Raw genomic sequence first — 15,000 nt, forward strand, 5'->3', positions numbered from 1 at the left:
ATGAATCTTGGAGAAGAGCTGCAGCTGTGAGGCTGTGCAGTGTTGATTTGGCCACGCCCCTTGACCTACTTTCCTCTGAACACACCTCCAGCACTCCAGGTGGAAAAACACAGAGACACACAAACAAACGGAACAAAAACACCCAAAACAGGGCGGAGAGAGAGCTGCCCATAACAGGTATGAATAAAAATGAAAAACATAAGTCACAGTAAAATTAAACAAGGAATGAGAAAACAGGAAAAGTTACTTACACACAATGCCGTCATTGTCAACATCATGTAAATCTGGACTTGCAGACATAGCTCCGAGCAAATAGGTCACGGTCCGGCCTCGTTATGAGGCGAGGTTAGTCTGTGAAAACAAAATGTACAGTTAAGATCGGTCTATTAACGTATCTATTTCCTTATACAGCAGAATGAAAGAATATTCTTTAAATCTTACCCTTGCTCCGGTTCGTAGCGCCAACAATTTGTCTCCGAATTGTGAAGACGGCGTAGCCTACTGCTTCCTGTAGATTACAAGACCAAAAAATACACTTTTATAAAGCAACTTACACTGGTCCCGCTTATTAGCACTGCCTAATAATGAATCGCGCTGAAAGCAGCCACACAGCTCTATGCTGCTCGCGTACACTTGCGTGCATGGTGGGGTTTAAAACATTACTGTAAATGAAGTTAATACCTTTTAGAAAAAAATGTCACCTGGGTTAAAAACTCCCCCTGCTGCTACCCTGATTTGCATTTGTATAGCTCACAGCATTTTCATTTACATGTTAAAGCCTCCCTAGAATTAGGGGAGGGGGGGGTCATGGGGGGAAGACTGCCAAGCAAGGCCCACGTCAATTTCCAACAATTAACCGCAGTTTTCGGTGTTGCATGTAAATTGCCGTTTACAGTCGTAAACCTGAACTTCTTGCAAATTAATTATTTAAAAATCATACAATGTGATTTTCTGGATTTTTGTTTTAGATTCCGTCACTCACAGTTGAAGAGTACCTATGATAAAAAATTACAGACTTCTACATGCTTGGTAAGTGGGAAAACCTGCAAAATCGGCAGTGTATCAAATACTCTCCCCACTGTATGCGAATCCCACAGCCATAGTCTCAACCAATGGCCTGCATTCACAGCCATTCCCCGTCGCTCGGGGCTCACGACAGGGATGCCCGCTATCTCCCATGCTATTTGCGATCTCTCTTGAACCGTTAGCCCAGGCCATAAGACAAAATAAAATATGTAATGTCCATATTAAATCCAATAGCAACTCAATATCATTATTTGCAGATGATGTTTTGCTGTACATCTCTGACCTTGAGCACTCCGTCCCAAAAATTCTTAAGATCTTTAACGAATTTGGCTCAATCTCTGGCTATAAAATCAACTAGAATAAATCTAATCTTCTTCTGCTGAACAATGGACAGGTGACATCAGCTATTAGTGATACAATACTAACCCAAAGCAAAATTACATATTTCGGCATCACCATTCACGCATCGCTACAGCGAGTTGTCCAGGACAACTATGAAACTATACTAAGTAGTGTTCACAGAGATCTGGCCAATTGGTCTGTGCTGCCGGCATCGCTCCGGTCCAGGATTGCTGTCGTTAAAATTAACATAGTTCCTCGTGTACAAAGTACAATGATCCCCTTACCCCCACCAATAAATTTCTGGAAGAAACTTGATACCGTAATTCGGCAGTATATTTGGAATAATAAACAACCTAGGCTAAATACTCTACCCTGCAACGTACCATAAACACGGGAGGCCTGGCCCTCCTCAACCTTAAAGTGTATCACAGAGCCTTTCAGCTACGGGCCCTCAGAGTGTGGATGGACCCCTCATCTACAGTCCCATGGAGAGAAATAGAGCAAAACCTCACTGGAAGTCTAAGACTGCAAGACCTTGCCTTTACAGGTGTGTGTTTATCTACAGGTCTATGGCCCTATTATAACACATTGACCAACTTTAAACAGGTTGAGAAGCAACTATGCTACAACAATAAGTGGCATTTGAACACCCCAGTTTGGCACAACATACACTTAATGTCTGGTAACAAACTTTTTGTTTATAACCAGTGGAATGACAGAGGTATTTATACTCTAGACCAGCTATTCAATGAAGAAGGTATGTTAAGTTTTGAAGCCCTGAGAGCTAGCTTTGAGGTCCCTATGACATCCTTCTTCCTTTATCTTCGCTTAAGATCAGCCCTAAAATGTTATGGAGTACCACGGGGAAACAGTCTTGAGATGCACCCAATCATTAAATGGCTTGTTGATTCTCCTGTGAGAGGATTAGTGTCCAGGATTTATGCTAAACTGATGCAAGTATCTGTAGGAGAACTCCCAATATTAAAGAAATGGGAGCGAGAGCTGAGCCCGGAGGGGAGACAGTATGGGACATCATTTCCCACTGTTCTAAGAACCCAAATTACCAGCAGATCCACTTCAACATATGCCATAGGACATATTGGACTCCTCCGAAAAGATGAGTCTCTAAAGCCATTCCTACTCCCTATTGCACGTTCTGTCAACCTGAACAAACTGGAACTTTCCTGCACATGGTCTGGGAGTGTGAACAGGTATATGAGTTTTGGAATAAAACAACATCAATAATATCTGATGTGATAGGATGTCGTATTCCTACTGCCCCAATTGTTCAGATAGCTCAGCACCCCCCCCCCCCCCCCCCACTCGCTTTGTATAAAACATTGGGTATTTTCTGGACATAGTTATGCTTGAGCTCTCTACAGCAAGGATTAACAAAGCCAAATCATTGACTATAGACCTATGGAAAAACGCAGCAGAACAAGTATCAGTCCTAATGACCTCAGCATCACAAGAAGTAGAGGAGAGCGACTAGGCAAGGTGTGATTCCTGTTTCTGTTTTTTGTTTGTTTTTCTTTCCTCGAGACCGCAGAGGGTGGGGGGTGGGAGAAGGTTGTTGTTCTTATTCAATTGTGTTTGTCTGTTCTATATGTTCAAAAATATAAAAAAAAAAAAAAAAAAAAATTGATCTTAAAAAAAAAAGAGTAGGTCTAGACCACACTCTTATCATTTACAAAGACCCAACAATTTCCCACAAGCAAGCATTTGGTGCGACAATGGTGAGGAAAAACTTCCTTTTAGGCAGAAACCCTTGGTGGGCCATCATCTGCCGCTGCTGGTTGGGACACAGAGATACAGATACAGAAATATGATTCATAACAATTATAGCAGTTGGTATGATGCACTGTGGCACTTATAGTAACAATAAAGATAATAGAACAAAAGCAGTTCTTGTTTTCATATTTCATGTCTTTTGTATGCTGATTTATTAAAAATTAAAAATAATCTAGTTTGTTTTTATTTTATTATTGACTCACTCAATTTTTTAAATTCATCCTTTTCCTTCTTTTGCATGTAAAAGGACCCCACCAACGGCTACTACAGTGTCAACACCTTCAACGAGCACCATGCCACCCCCACCATGTCCCTGGCCCCCAGCCAGACTCTCGACCATGTAGTTCCAAGCCCACCCACTGGCTCTCTGACCATGGGGAAGCAGCGAGTGCCCACCGGCATGTCTTTCACCACCATCTACAGCACGCTGGGTGCTGGCCCCCACCGCCTGTACGACTACAGCCAGCGCCTGGTCCTGGCAATGGGCAGCAGCTCCATGGAGCTGTGCGAGCAGGAGTTTCAGCGGAGCTCCCTCAGCGACTCCAGCTCTGTCATCGACACACAGTGTGACAGCAGCGTCAGCAGCTACAGCAAGCACGACGCCTACGTGCAGTTTGACAAGGACAGCAAGACCTCATCCTCCTCCCAGTCCTCTCACAACTCTGAGCTCAGCAGGCCTCTGCACAAACGCATGCAGACCCACGTCTAACATCTCCGGGGGGGGTGTGGGGGTGTTCCAAAGAGCCATTTTACCTTTACTCAGATGAAATGTGTGTTTTTAGTGCTTGATTGGTATTCCAACAGAGAGACATAACATGATTGATGAAACTGCTAGAATCAAAGTGTGTCTTCTTAATCATGAGCCAACTTCAAAAAAATCATGACAATCATTTGTCTGCTTCCTCTGCTCATAAAACAACAAACAGTAGTTTGCTGCTGTCCCCATTTTTTCTTACTTGGCAGACTGCCATTGGGGCCACAGTCATGAGTAGTTACAGAGAGAATATTAGACAATGTTTTTTCATTAATAAAAAAAAAAAAAAAAAGGTGTGAGCCCAGCTGTTCCTCTGCTGAGCACTGAGGGGATTGAGCAGATTGGATTGAAAGCAGAGCATATGTGAGCAGGGATATCACTAATTTTCTGTACATCAGTTACCACAACACCCTGGCGACAGTTTTAGCTAGCTGCATTTTTTGGATAATGTGCTGTACATTGTTTTGGCTCTTTAATGGCTTTTATTTGTTGGACATCGTTTCCCTCCTGAAAGGACCTTATGATGTTTAAAGTGTAATGCAAGGGTCTTGAGATCTGTATTTTTCCCATTTAATGTGAGCGACTTTCAGCTTCTGTGTATGCTGTATCTCTGGGAAGCACTTTCTCGCTGCCAGAGCAGGTTTGTCACTTTCATATTTGTCTGATATTGTGTTGTTTTCTAATTCTTGTAATTCTTGCTGTCTGACATTTCTGATTTTCTGGGGACTGTGATGCCCACCGTTTTAAGTGAGCCAAGAGACCAAATACTATCATTAGTTTGAAGTCTGACAATTAGACTGCTGCACTCAAGAACAATGACTTAAAGGATGAGCAAACACATGTACTGCCACAAATATCAGTTTGAGTACTTCTATGAGGAATGAGCCATCAGTCAAAGCAGCCACTCTATAGAACCACGGTGCAGCAAGCGTTTAGGATCCATCAGCCGTTACAAATGATGGACTACTCCAGTGTGACACAGCTGAGGAACACAAATAATAAGGTTAAATATTGTCATATTTGTGATAGGAATGGGGATGGAGGGAAGAAAGCACAACATGTTACATTGCATAATGTTCTCTTGATGAAAATAACTAAATAGCATGGGTTGATGTACTGTCATAACTAAGCACTTACACAAATATATGGCTCACTCTACCTGTGTTTTGAAATGAATCTCATCATGTTCAGCAATCCTACCTTACCTTCTGGGATTTCTGTTGTGAGTATACATTACTGTACAGAAAGAAAGATTTTGTGCCAACATTGTGTTTTGATTAAAGAAAACTACAATATACCTCAATGCTACTTGACTGGAGGTATTTTTTCTCTCTGTGGTCTGAAACCATGTTTCTGGGGTCCCAATTAGTCTGCCTGAAAGACAAACCTACACATTTGAAATAATATCTGTGTTTGTTGAAGTAGGGAGTGGGCAGGGCTGTACGCAGGGGTTTAGAAATACAGAGGGCCAAAGACTGGGGTGGCAATGATAACTAAAGCTTTAAAACCAATGTCAGTGGGCAGTAGCATGATCTGTCAAGCTGTAATACATGAGAATTAGGTTAAATGTTGCAATGAATGATCCATCTCTCTTAACATTACATTCTTTCTGTCCGTGTCTGTCTCCGTCCTCTACTCTTTGTTCTCTCTCACCCTCTGTATTCACTGCCTGTCCCTTTCTCTGACTCCAAGCATGTCTTTTTGTATGTGCTGAACAGCACAGGGTCATCATGCTAATCCTATCCTTCCTCTCTCATTCTTTTTCTCCCAGTCTCCTAATCTTGTACTGCATCACTTGCATTCCCTAAGCCAAGCTTTGATTGACAGTCTTTTCATTTTCCTCGGTCTCAGTGAAGAAAGTAAACACAGGGTCAATCAGTATAAGGTAAATGTAACTGTCCTCAGCTTGAAATGTGCCTGTCACAATGTCCCCATGTTTGTGCGGCTGCTTTCCCTGCAGGTCAACAGGCGGGCATGGCAGAGGGTCAGCTGGTGGGCGAGGCAGAGGGTCAGCAGGTGGGTGAGTCGGAGGGTCAGCAGGTGGGCATAGCAGAGGGTCAGCAGGTGGGTGTGGCAGAGGGTCAGCAGGTGGGCGAGGCAGAGGGTCAGCAGGTGGGCAGGGCTGAGGGTCAGCAGGTGGGTGAGTCGGAGGGTCAGCAGGTGGGCATAGCAGAGGGTCAGCAGGTGGGTGTGGCAGAGGGTCAGCAGTTGGGTGAGGCAGAGGGTCAGCAGGTGGGCGAGGCTGAGGGTCAGCAGGTGGTCGGGGCTGAGGGTCAGCAGTTGGGCATAGCAGAGGGTCAGCAGGTGGGTGTGGCAGAGTGTCAGCAGGTGGGCGGGGCTGAGGGTCAGCAGGTGGGCGGGGCAGAGTGTCAGCAGGTGGGCGTGGCAGAGGCCCGTCAGTGGAGTGGCAGATCCTGGCTTCACTAGTAACCCTAGTGAGGTGGTTCGGGCATCTGGTAAGGATGCCCCCTGGGCGCCTCCCTAGGGAGGTGTTCCAGGCACGTCCAGCTGGGAGGAGGCCTCGGGGAGACCCAGGACTAGGTGGAGGGATTATATCTCTAACCTGGCCTGGGAACGCCTCGGGATCCCCCAGTCGGAGCTGGTTAATGTGGCCCGGGAAAGGGAAGTTTGGGGTCCCCTGCTGGAGCTGCTACCCCCGCGACCCGACCCCGGATAAGCGGATGAAGATGGATGGATGGATGGACTAGTAACCCTGGCAGTAGCTGGCTCTGTGGGCCAGGGAACCTTTAAAAGCCAGTTCGGTTCGGTTCAGTTGTGCCCCCTCCTCTCTGACACATCATCCTGGCCTTAGTTGGTGTTTGGTTTGTTTTGCTGCACCATACAACACTGCACATACATTCTTTCACTCATGCACCCACCCATACTACAGAACGATCACGGACCCCACTGTTAGTTTGTTTTTTACTTTATATAAGTATAAGGCTTTAAAGTGGTACATGCACCCCTCTCTTTTTGTTACATGCTTGGAGCTACTTCTACTTTTCCTACTACCAACTCTTCAGAGAAACTCAAAGGAGCGACTGACTGGAAAAGAGCCTTTTGTGTTTGCCTCTTGCCTTCTGTTTTCATATATTTGGTTTATTTGCATATTGCATGGTTTGCTTTATTTTGCAGTGTATTTAATTTGAGGATTATTTCGGCTCATCCCTATTTAATATTGTGGTTTTGTGAGTCCAATTTACCTCCTATAAACTGCTGCATTATAAGACTGAAGTAGCCAGATAAGTCGGCTAAGTTGGTTTCACCTTTTATACCGGCCAGACAGCCTACAGCCAAGGCTACAAGCTGAACCGGACTGGACGGTAACAAATAGACAGTATTTGATCTTTTAAGAGAGATTAAATCTCGTTTATCTGAATTTTGATCTGTGTTTTAAAACTTTTATTCTAGTTACAATAGATTAAGTTGTTTAAAAATTGCAATCTTTGTCTGCATGTTGAATGGGTCAGCACAACTCCCCAGTAGAAGAGTAGAGTGTGTGTGTGTGTGTGTGTGTTTCTGTGTGCAGCTAGCTGTGTGAGGTGTGTTAGGCCTTCTATAAATACGAGCGAGCTCTTGTCTGAGAGCTGCAGTGAGGATTGTGTATTTGAAATGGGTGCGCTAGGCTAATCAGAGTTTTATGGTGCCGTTGTATCGGTAACATTAGTGCAAAAAAAACATGAATCAAACTGACAGCTTTTGTGTTAGCTTGTTTGTAAAAATTCGCTATTTGCAGAGTAGAGCTGTGTTTGCGTAAAACAGCGCGGTGGACAAGAGTGGACTGAGCAGACAGAGCAGATTGAAATATCGCTTTCTACACGTTTATGCCTGTAGGAAGGTTGCATTGATAAGTATTGGCTTTTTACTCACGAAGGTTTTATTGTAGCCTACTTACAGTAACAAGACTAGCGTTAGTTCATTTGCCCCAGCGGCCATTGGTAATCCTCTTTGTATAGTTCCCAGTCAAAGATATGTTGATTCGAAGACTGTCAGCAAAGCCAATGCAATGTTCCTGGGGCAGCAACACTTCTCTGGTACAGATATACAGCAGGTGAAGATGCAAGTTCCGTGAGCATGGCAGTTTCCAGCTGTTTCCGTAGCTCTGCAAACTTTGTCAAATACTAATGTAAATAACATGTTGCGCAACTGTGAACGTTGTAATTTGGCATGCAGAACAGTGTGGCATGGCGGCCATTTTGTGTGGTTAGCCCTAACAGAGGAAGCTGTTGTAACTTCACTTTACATTATCCAATCTGCCTGAAACTTCACATGCTGGATAACATGCCCATATTGAGTCAGGTTCTTAGTGCCACCTGCTGGCAACAGGAAGTCAGCCTTATGTGACAAATGTCATCTGATTTACATTTTTATAGTGGGGTCTACACATGATATACAGCAACATGACGTATAGTGTGTGTTCTCTAGCGCCACAGTGTTACAGGCAACCGGCATCCCGCCAGTACCTTCAACATGCTGGGAGGGGTGAGGGCCCGTTCATCACTGCTTGCAATTCTTATTTTGTGTTGCAATACATTGCAACACAGGCCTGTGTGTAGTGTGTAATAAAGTGTAGTGTGTAAATTATCCAAATATCGATACCAACATTGGTATTGATATTGATCAATACCAGTGTAATGAGATCGATACTTTTCTCTCCAGTATGCAACGCTGCGGTTTCATCAAAGAGGAGACCTGGCTGTCTGTGTCTGTGTAAGTGCTGCTGCTTTAAAGTGCCGCTCCTGTCCTACATCCTGTCACAGCACAGAGCAGGCACACTTTGCTCCTCCTCCCCCCTCTTGTGATTGATGTTGTTTATACAAGCATATGAAAATTCTGTCCTGGTTTTTAACTTATTAATAGTCCAAAGGAGAAATCACAAAACCACTTAAAGGTCATGATAATTCATTCAGATTTAGCCATTTGATGATGCATCCACCTTAATTATTAAAAAGTTGTTGTGGTTTTGGACATTTCTGTTGCCTGTTTGTATATTTCTGTTGCTGTTTCCTGTTCTGTAGATTGACTTTGTATTACCCTGTGTATTGAGTTAGTTTTTCTGTTTTCCTGTTCTTTGTATTAGGTTCTGTTTCCGTATTTGTATACTTCTGTTTAATGTATGTCCCTATGGATTGTTTCTGTACTGTGGGTTTTGTCTCCTTGTCATTCAGTCTTGTTTTGTATTATGTTCTGTTTCCTGTTTTATTGTGATAGTCCGTTTTCTGTCTTGTCATGTCTAGTTCTGCTTCCTGTGTTTTCCCGCCTTTGTTGATTACCCTGTCTCTCCTAATGCGTTTCACCTGCTGTGTCACCTGAAATTGTACTTCCAACTTTTTATACAGACTGATATGAATTCTTTCATCTCTCATTCAATCGAGCTAAACTCTATAAAAAAAATCTATTAGTTTACAGACATTAAGCTAGGCTATATGCTAGCGCCATATGCTAAATGCTTAATTTATGTTATTCACCCTTGTAATTGTGGACGTAACTTGATGTGTCCCACTTCAAACCTTTCTCCCGTATGATGGGTGCAGGTGAAAGTCACAGGTAGGAGGTCTATAGCTATACCCAATAATGCTCTTCCCATCAAAAGGTAGACAAGCAGGAATTTCAATAAACACTGAATCCACACATTTTTTGATATGATTATAATGTATATGTGGATGATGGAACTGATGTTGCAATTCATGTCAAATGTTTTTAATTCATTTAAAATTATTTTTAAGGATATTCCTCCTTTTATAAGTGTTGGCTACCATTTGTTTTACAATGAATTATGTACCATTTTCCATACATTGTAATGCTGTTTTTGACTTTTACAGTGTCCTCTGTTCTCCTGGCAAGTTTGAAATAAAGCTTGGTTGTATGTAAACGTATTGGTGTAACTTATTGTGTGTTGGTTTTTGCATCATCTTCATTCATATATGTTATGGTTTGGGCTGTTTTTCTGTTTTGTGTTATGTTCTGTTTCCTGTTTTATTGTTATAGTCTGGTTTTCTGTGCTGTCTTGTCAAGTTTTACTTCCTGTGTTTTCCCGCCCTTGTGATTGCCTGATGTTTCTCACCTGTTTCCCAGCCCTTGTGTCACCTGCCTCTTGTTACCTCGTTACCCTGTTTATTTAGTCTTTGTCTTTCGCCTGTCCTGTGTCAGATCATTTTGTGTTTGTTCCTGTCCGTGTGCCTGCATTTGGAATCTCCTCGGCTTCTGTGTTCACGTTCTTTGTTATCCTTTTCTCTTTTGACTTTTTGGATTTTGGACTTTGTTTTTTGCCTCCCTCAGTTTTGGACTAATTGTGGTGTTTTCTGTGTTTTTGCATTTTTGACTGCCTTGTGGTATGTACCCTGTTTTTTTTGTGTAATAAATCTTCAAGCAACTAATCCTCAGCCTGCTCTTTGCATTTTGGGTCCACCATTCACCAACCCTCCACAACAATTTAACATTAGTATGAAAAAAATACAGGCAACCGGCATCCCGCCAGTACCTTTGACGTGCTGGGAGGGGTGAGGGGCCGAATCATTTTTACGTTGGGAGTTAATATTTTAGTGTTAACAGGGTATCTTAATAAGAGTACATACATAAACCAAAGAGTGTTGAATAATATCTGAGTTAGAGTATATTGAATTAAAAAAAAAGTATAGTTTGACTCTCGGGGTGGCCTCTAGCTCACCTGATAGTGTGCGGCCCATGTAGGCTCAGTCCTTGTCAGCGGCCTGGGAAACAGGTGTAAATGTGACTCCTTTTAGAGTTACATATTCACTGTAGAATTTGCTGTGACACAATTTGAAATGTGCAACATTATTTGGCTATGCCTTTGTTTTATTTTATTACACGTGTGTGTGTGTGTATATATATATATATATATATATATATATATATATATATGCTTTTGCTGGCTACAGGCAACATATAGAGTAGGCCTAGATTTCGCAATTCAAAGTACTGGTTTGTCTGATGCATCTCCTTCCCAATAATCCTGACTGAGGACCAAGCAAAAGATTAAAGCTTATAAGGAAGCAGGGCTGCGCACTCATGCACAGGGGACACTAACAAACAAGCAGACACTAAATGGGGCAGGTAGACAGGACACACAAAGGGGACTGAATAAATGTGTAAGTGGAGGGAGCTGCCACAATGTACATTACATGGGAAACACTGAGGACATCTGCTGGACAGATAGGGTAATGCAAAACAGAAAACTGAAGGAGAGATGTGGAGGAGGAAGAGAACAGGTGGCCAGTGACAGTCATATTTCTACCATCTGATAAGTCAAATGTATTGTTTTCATTGTCTTTATTGTTTGTATGTTTCATTTGAATATGCATTTTTGTCTGTATCAGAGTGGTGACACACTTGCTCTTGAGAGGCTTAATAATTGGGAACAGAAAAATACTTTGCAAATCTATTCGTGAGACAGGTGCGTTGGAGGAAGACGACTAGGTCAGAAGTTGCAAAGAGAACCCCTGCACACTTTCTAACTTGCAAAAATAAATGTATTATCTGGCAACGTTTCGGTACTAGACATTGAATAATAAGTAGTTTATATCGACTACGGTTCGTTTACAGATAGTTGCATCGAGCAACATTAACCAGAACCTCTGAGTAATGTTAGATGCTGAATATGGCAGGTTTTAAGGAAAATTAGGATGGTGCAATAAAGCATGCCTGCTTGGTTCTTTCAGGGAATGATTGTAAAGATTTATAAAGAATATGTTTAGGTCATTTCCTCTCTAACTGGGACGTTTTGGGACTGATTGGTGGGATCGCTATGGACGAAGTACACACGGTGATAAACTAGTAAGAGCCAATGAGGTTTAACCATGTGTCAGCTCATTTAAATAGCTCTCGTTACTGTATTGTGTCAACAGTTAACTTCATTTAATATTGTATGTGGCGTTTTCTTTTGGTGGGTGCAAATGTTCCACCAAAACAAGTTCCTTCCTGAGACTATTTTGGAGGCGGTAGGTCTGTCAATGTGAGACTAAAGAATAAGTAATGTCAACACAATTCAAATATTAAAAATGGGTTGCTTTCACAAATATTTTCACGTTGACTTGCACTGATAATCACTGTTCAGTCATGATATCTAGCAATAAATCAAAAGTTACAACTGAAGGACAATTCAGCATTTAGCTTGTTTAAGATCAATCCACATCTCCTGGATTTAATCAGTTTCCAGTGTATAATGAAACAGGATATCAGCCAAAATCTCCAGTTACTGCTGCTCTAGTGTCTGCAGAGATTCATCTGAATCAACCAGGGATGCGATTAAACTACAGACTGAACTGATTCACCATTTCACACTTTAATTTATGACTTTAACAATTCTGGTCTTCCATGTTTGCCATGTGACGTGATGTTGCAGACTTACACTAGAAGTCGCTAAAGTCAAAAAAAAAATGTTTTTACTAGGACTGTCAATCAATTAAAAAATGTAATCTAATTAATTACATACTCTGTGATTAATTAATCTAAATTAATCACATACATAATTAACGGTGCCTGAACCGATACTTTTTAAGAAAGTAAAAAAAGAAAAGAAAAAAAAGGGTACTAAACAACAGTTGGTAACATTAAAGAACGGCTTGTTTATTGCTAAGGCCATATGGTCAAAATTAAATGTTTAATAATAATGTATAACAATAACTTATTTCACTAGTAAATTGCTGTTGAACGACAAAAACAACAACCAGATGGTAAAGGCCATTTACAATAACTTCAAATGCACCACCACGAGGCTGTAGTTTACTAGTTTCATTGAACGCACCGTCTGTGTTGTTTCTCCGACGGCAGCTGCAGATTGTTACATCCCGGTGTTGAATCCTCTACAGTAAAACACAGTCACACTTTACACCGTTTAGTGTTAGCTGTCAGCATTTTAACCGTGTTTAATCCAGCTACTAGCTAGTGGTAGGCTAACGTTAGCTGCTGTTGAGTATAGTGTTAACTAGCTAGCGGTAGGCTAACGTTAGCTGCTGTTGAGTATAGTGTTAACTAGCTAGCGGTAGGCTAACGTTAGCTGCTGTTGAGTATAGTGTTAACTAGCGTCACATGCAGCAGTGTTTGTGTTTCAGAGCATCAGAGAGAAGAGCAGACATATCAGTGGAACCAGATTTCGGTAGCCAGGGTTGGCAGGAAGAAGATTTTTCCAAGTAAATATTCCAATTAATAATCCAGGCAGAACATTCTCGTCTCCCTCCTTCATTTTACAGTCCAATGGTGGCTAGAACGGTTGTGGGTCAAACGTCAATATGGAATGGATTAATCTGCGTTATTTTTTTTTAATGCGTTATTTTTTTTAATGCGTTATTTTTTTCTCAGATTAATTAATTGAAATTAACGCGTTATTTTGACAGCCCTAGTTTTTACCATTTAAATGTCAAACGTAGGGCCTTTAAACAGAAAATAACCAGTGTTAGAGCACCATATCAAGGCATCCTATGAAGGTATTTATTTTCACTTATAAAAAAATATTGACACACCCTTGTTCTGAATGTGAAGTCAGAAAAAAATTGTATAATACAATGACAGTTGCAACATTTACTCATATTCGTTTTATTTGAGTTTTTTTTCCAGCACAGCCACAATTTCAATTCAGTGTTAGTGTCAAATCATAAAAGAAGTTATCTCAGGACAATTTACAGATAGAGTAGGTCTAGACCACACTCTGTCATTTACAGAGACCCAACCATTCCCCCAAGAGCAATAATTTGGTGCGACAGCAGCAAGGGAAAAGGTCCTTTGATCAGACAGAAACCTCGGACAGAACCTGGGTCTTGGTGGGCGGCCATCTTCCCAGAATATGACTTATAATAATTACAGCAGTGGGTATAGTGGAATGACATGATGAAACTTAGTCATTACAACCTCATAAAGTGGTCACTGCAACTTTACATCACAAAGTGGTGAATCTGCGTGCCTTGACTTTAGCACCAGCTACAGAGTAATCTTTGGTTTGTTACACAGAACCATCTGAGAAGCTGACATTGGAAACTGTTTGGGAAAGGGCCAGTACTTATTGGATGAACCATCTGTCAATCACGTCCGCCATTATTGTTTTGAACGGTTTTGTCACACACACCTAAAACATGTCCGCAGCTGTCAGTAGCTCCTCACCGGATGCTGATTGAAGCTGGTTGTTCAGACACAACGTGTTAGGTTGAAACCTGAAAGGAAGGATTTTTATGTGGCATGTGATAGGGGAGAACCGGGACGAATTAAACACTTTTCAGTTAAAAAACGTTTTCAAAGATAACGTTATGGATAGAAACACTTTTTTCGTGTCATTGACTATTCCCATGTGTTTTCTCTTAGTACCATGTGTTAGTTTGTATATATGTGGGACGTTCGCAGTATAATTTAACTTTGAACGTTAATGGTCATTTGTGTGGTGGGACGAATGAAACACTATAATATTAACTTAAACCATATACCTTATTCGGGTTTTTATGAAACATACCTAATAAATGACTTGTTTAGTCATTATTGTTAAAATATTAGCTAATTTCTCGTAATATTAACAGTCCCAAAATAGTTTTTGTCCCATGTGTCAATGGCAAAGATGCGCATTTGGATTAAACTCCCCCTTTTTTGTTTTAAGCGAGGTAGACGAGTACATATTTTATTTATTACCTTATTTTCCTGCCTTGAGTCATGTCGAGTGATTCACAGTTGAACAGTCAGCCATTTATTAAAAAAACAGAAGAAGAAATCAACCGGAAGACACGACACAGGTTCCGTCTCATCATTAGGCAGCGCCTCACCAAATTTCACTCCTTTCGGTTTCGACCAGCCTGCTGTGCAGATGCATCTGGATTTGTAGTCGACAGTTAAGTAGCCAAACTTACTTTATGTTCTAAAATATTAATCTACACATATACATGCAGAGTACGTTACAATAGTGGACTAAAGACAATATTAATTTAAGATTGAACACTGGAAGGTGATGGATGATGATGGATTGAGAATGGCTTAGGTTAGCGAGCTTCAGCAGCATAGGCTACATGACAACAAACAGTTGTGTAGCCCAACTTAAACCCTAGTGTTGAACAGTGTATGATAAATATTGGATGATTGTTAAGGATAAAAAA

The 15,000-nt window shown here is 41.5% G+C and overlaps 2 protein-coding genes across 2 annotated transcripts in view; one reads left to right on the top strand and one right to left on the bottom strand.

The window, feature by feature from the left end:
* LOC144528158 (kin of IRRE-like protein 3) overlaps positions 1 to 5,148 on the top strand; it is a 125,347-nt gene extending 120,199 nt beyond the window's left edge. The window contains exon 18 of the mRNA XM_078266634.1: positions 3,407 to 5,148. Coding sequence (XP_078122760.1) covers positions 3,407 to 3,868 — 462 coding nt within the window. The 3' untranslated portion in view covers positions 3,869 to 5,148. The remainder of the gene's footprint in view (positions 1 to 3,406) is intronic.
* Positions 1 to 13,082, bottom strand: part of LOC144527451 (uncharacterized) — a 160,608-nt gene extending 147,526 nt beyond the window's left edge. Inside the window, exon 1 of the mRNA XM_078265466.1 lies at positions 12,660 to 13,082. Within this exon, the coding sequence (XP_078121592.1) occupies positions 12,660 to 12,668 (9 nt within the window). The 5' untranslated portion in view covers positions 12,669 to 13,082. The remainder of the gene's footprint in view (positions 1 to 12,659) is intronic.
* Between the last annotated feature and the right edge of the window lie 1,918 nt (positions 13,083 to 15,000).

Source organism: Sander vitreus, chromosome 13, assembly GCF_031162955.1.
Source record: "Sander vitreus isolate 19-12246 chromosome 13, sanVit1, whole genome shotgun sequence".
NCBI lineage: Eukaryota > Metazoa > Chordata > Actinopteri > Perciformes > Percidae > Sander > Sander vitreus.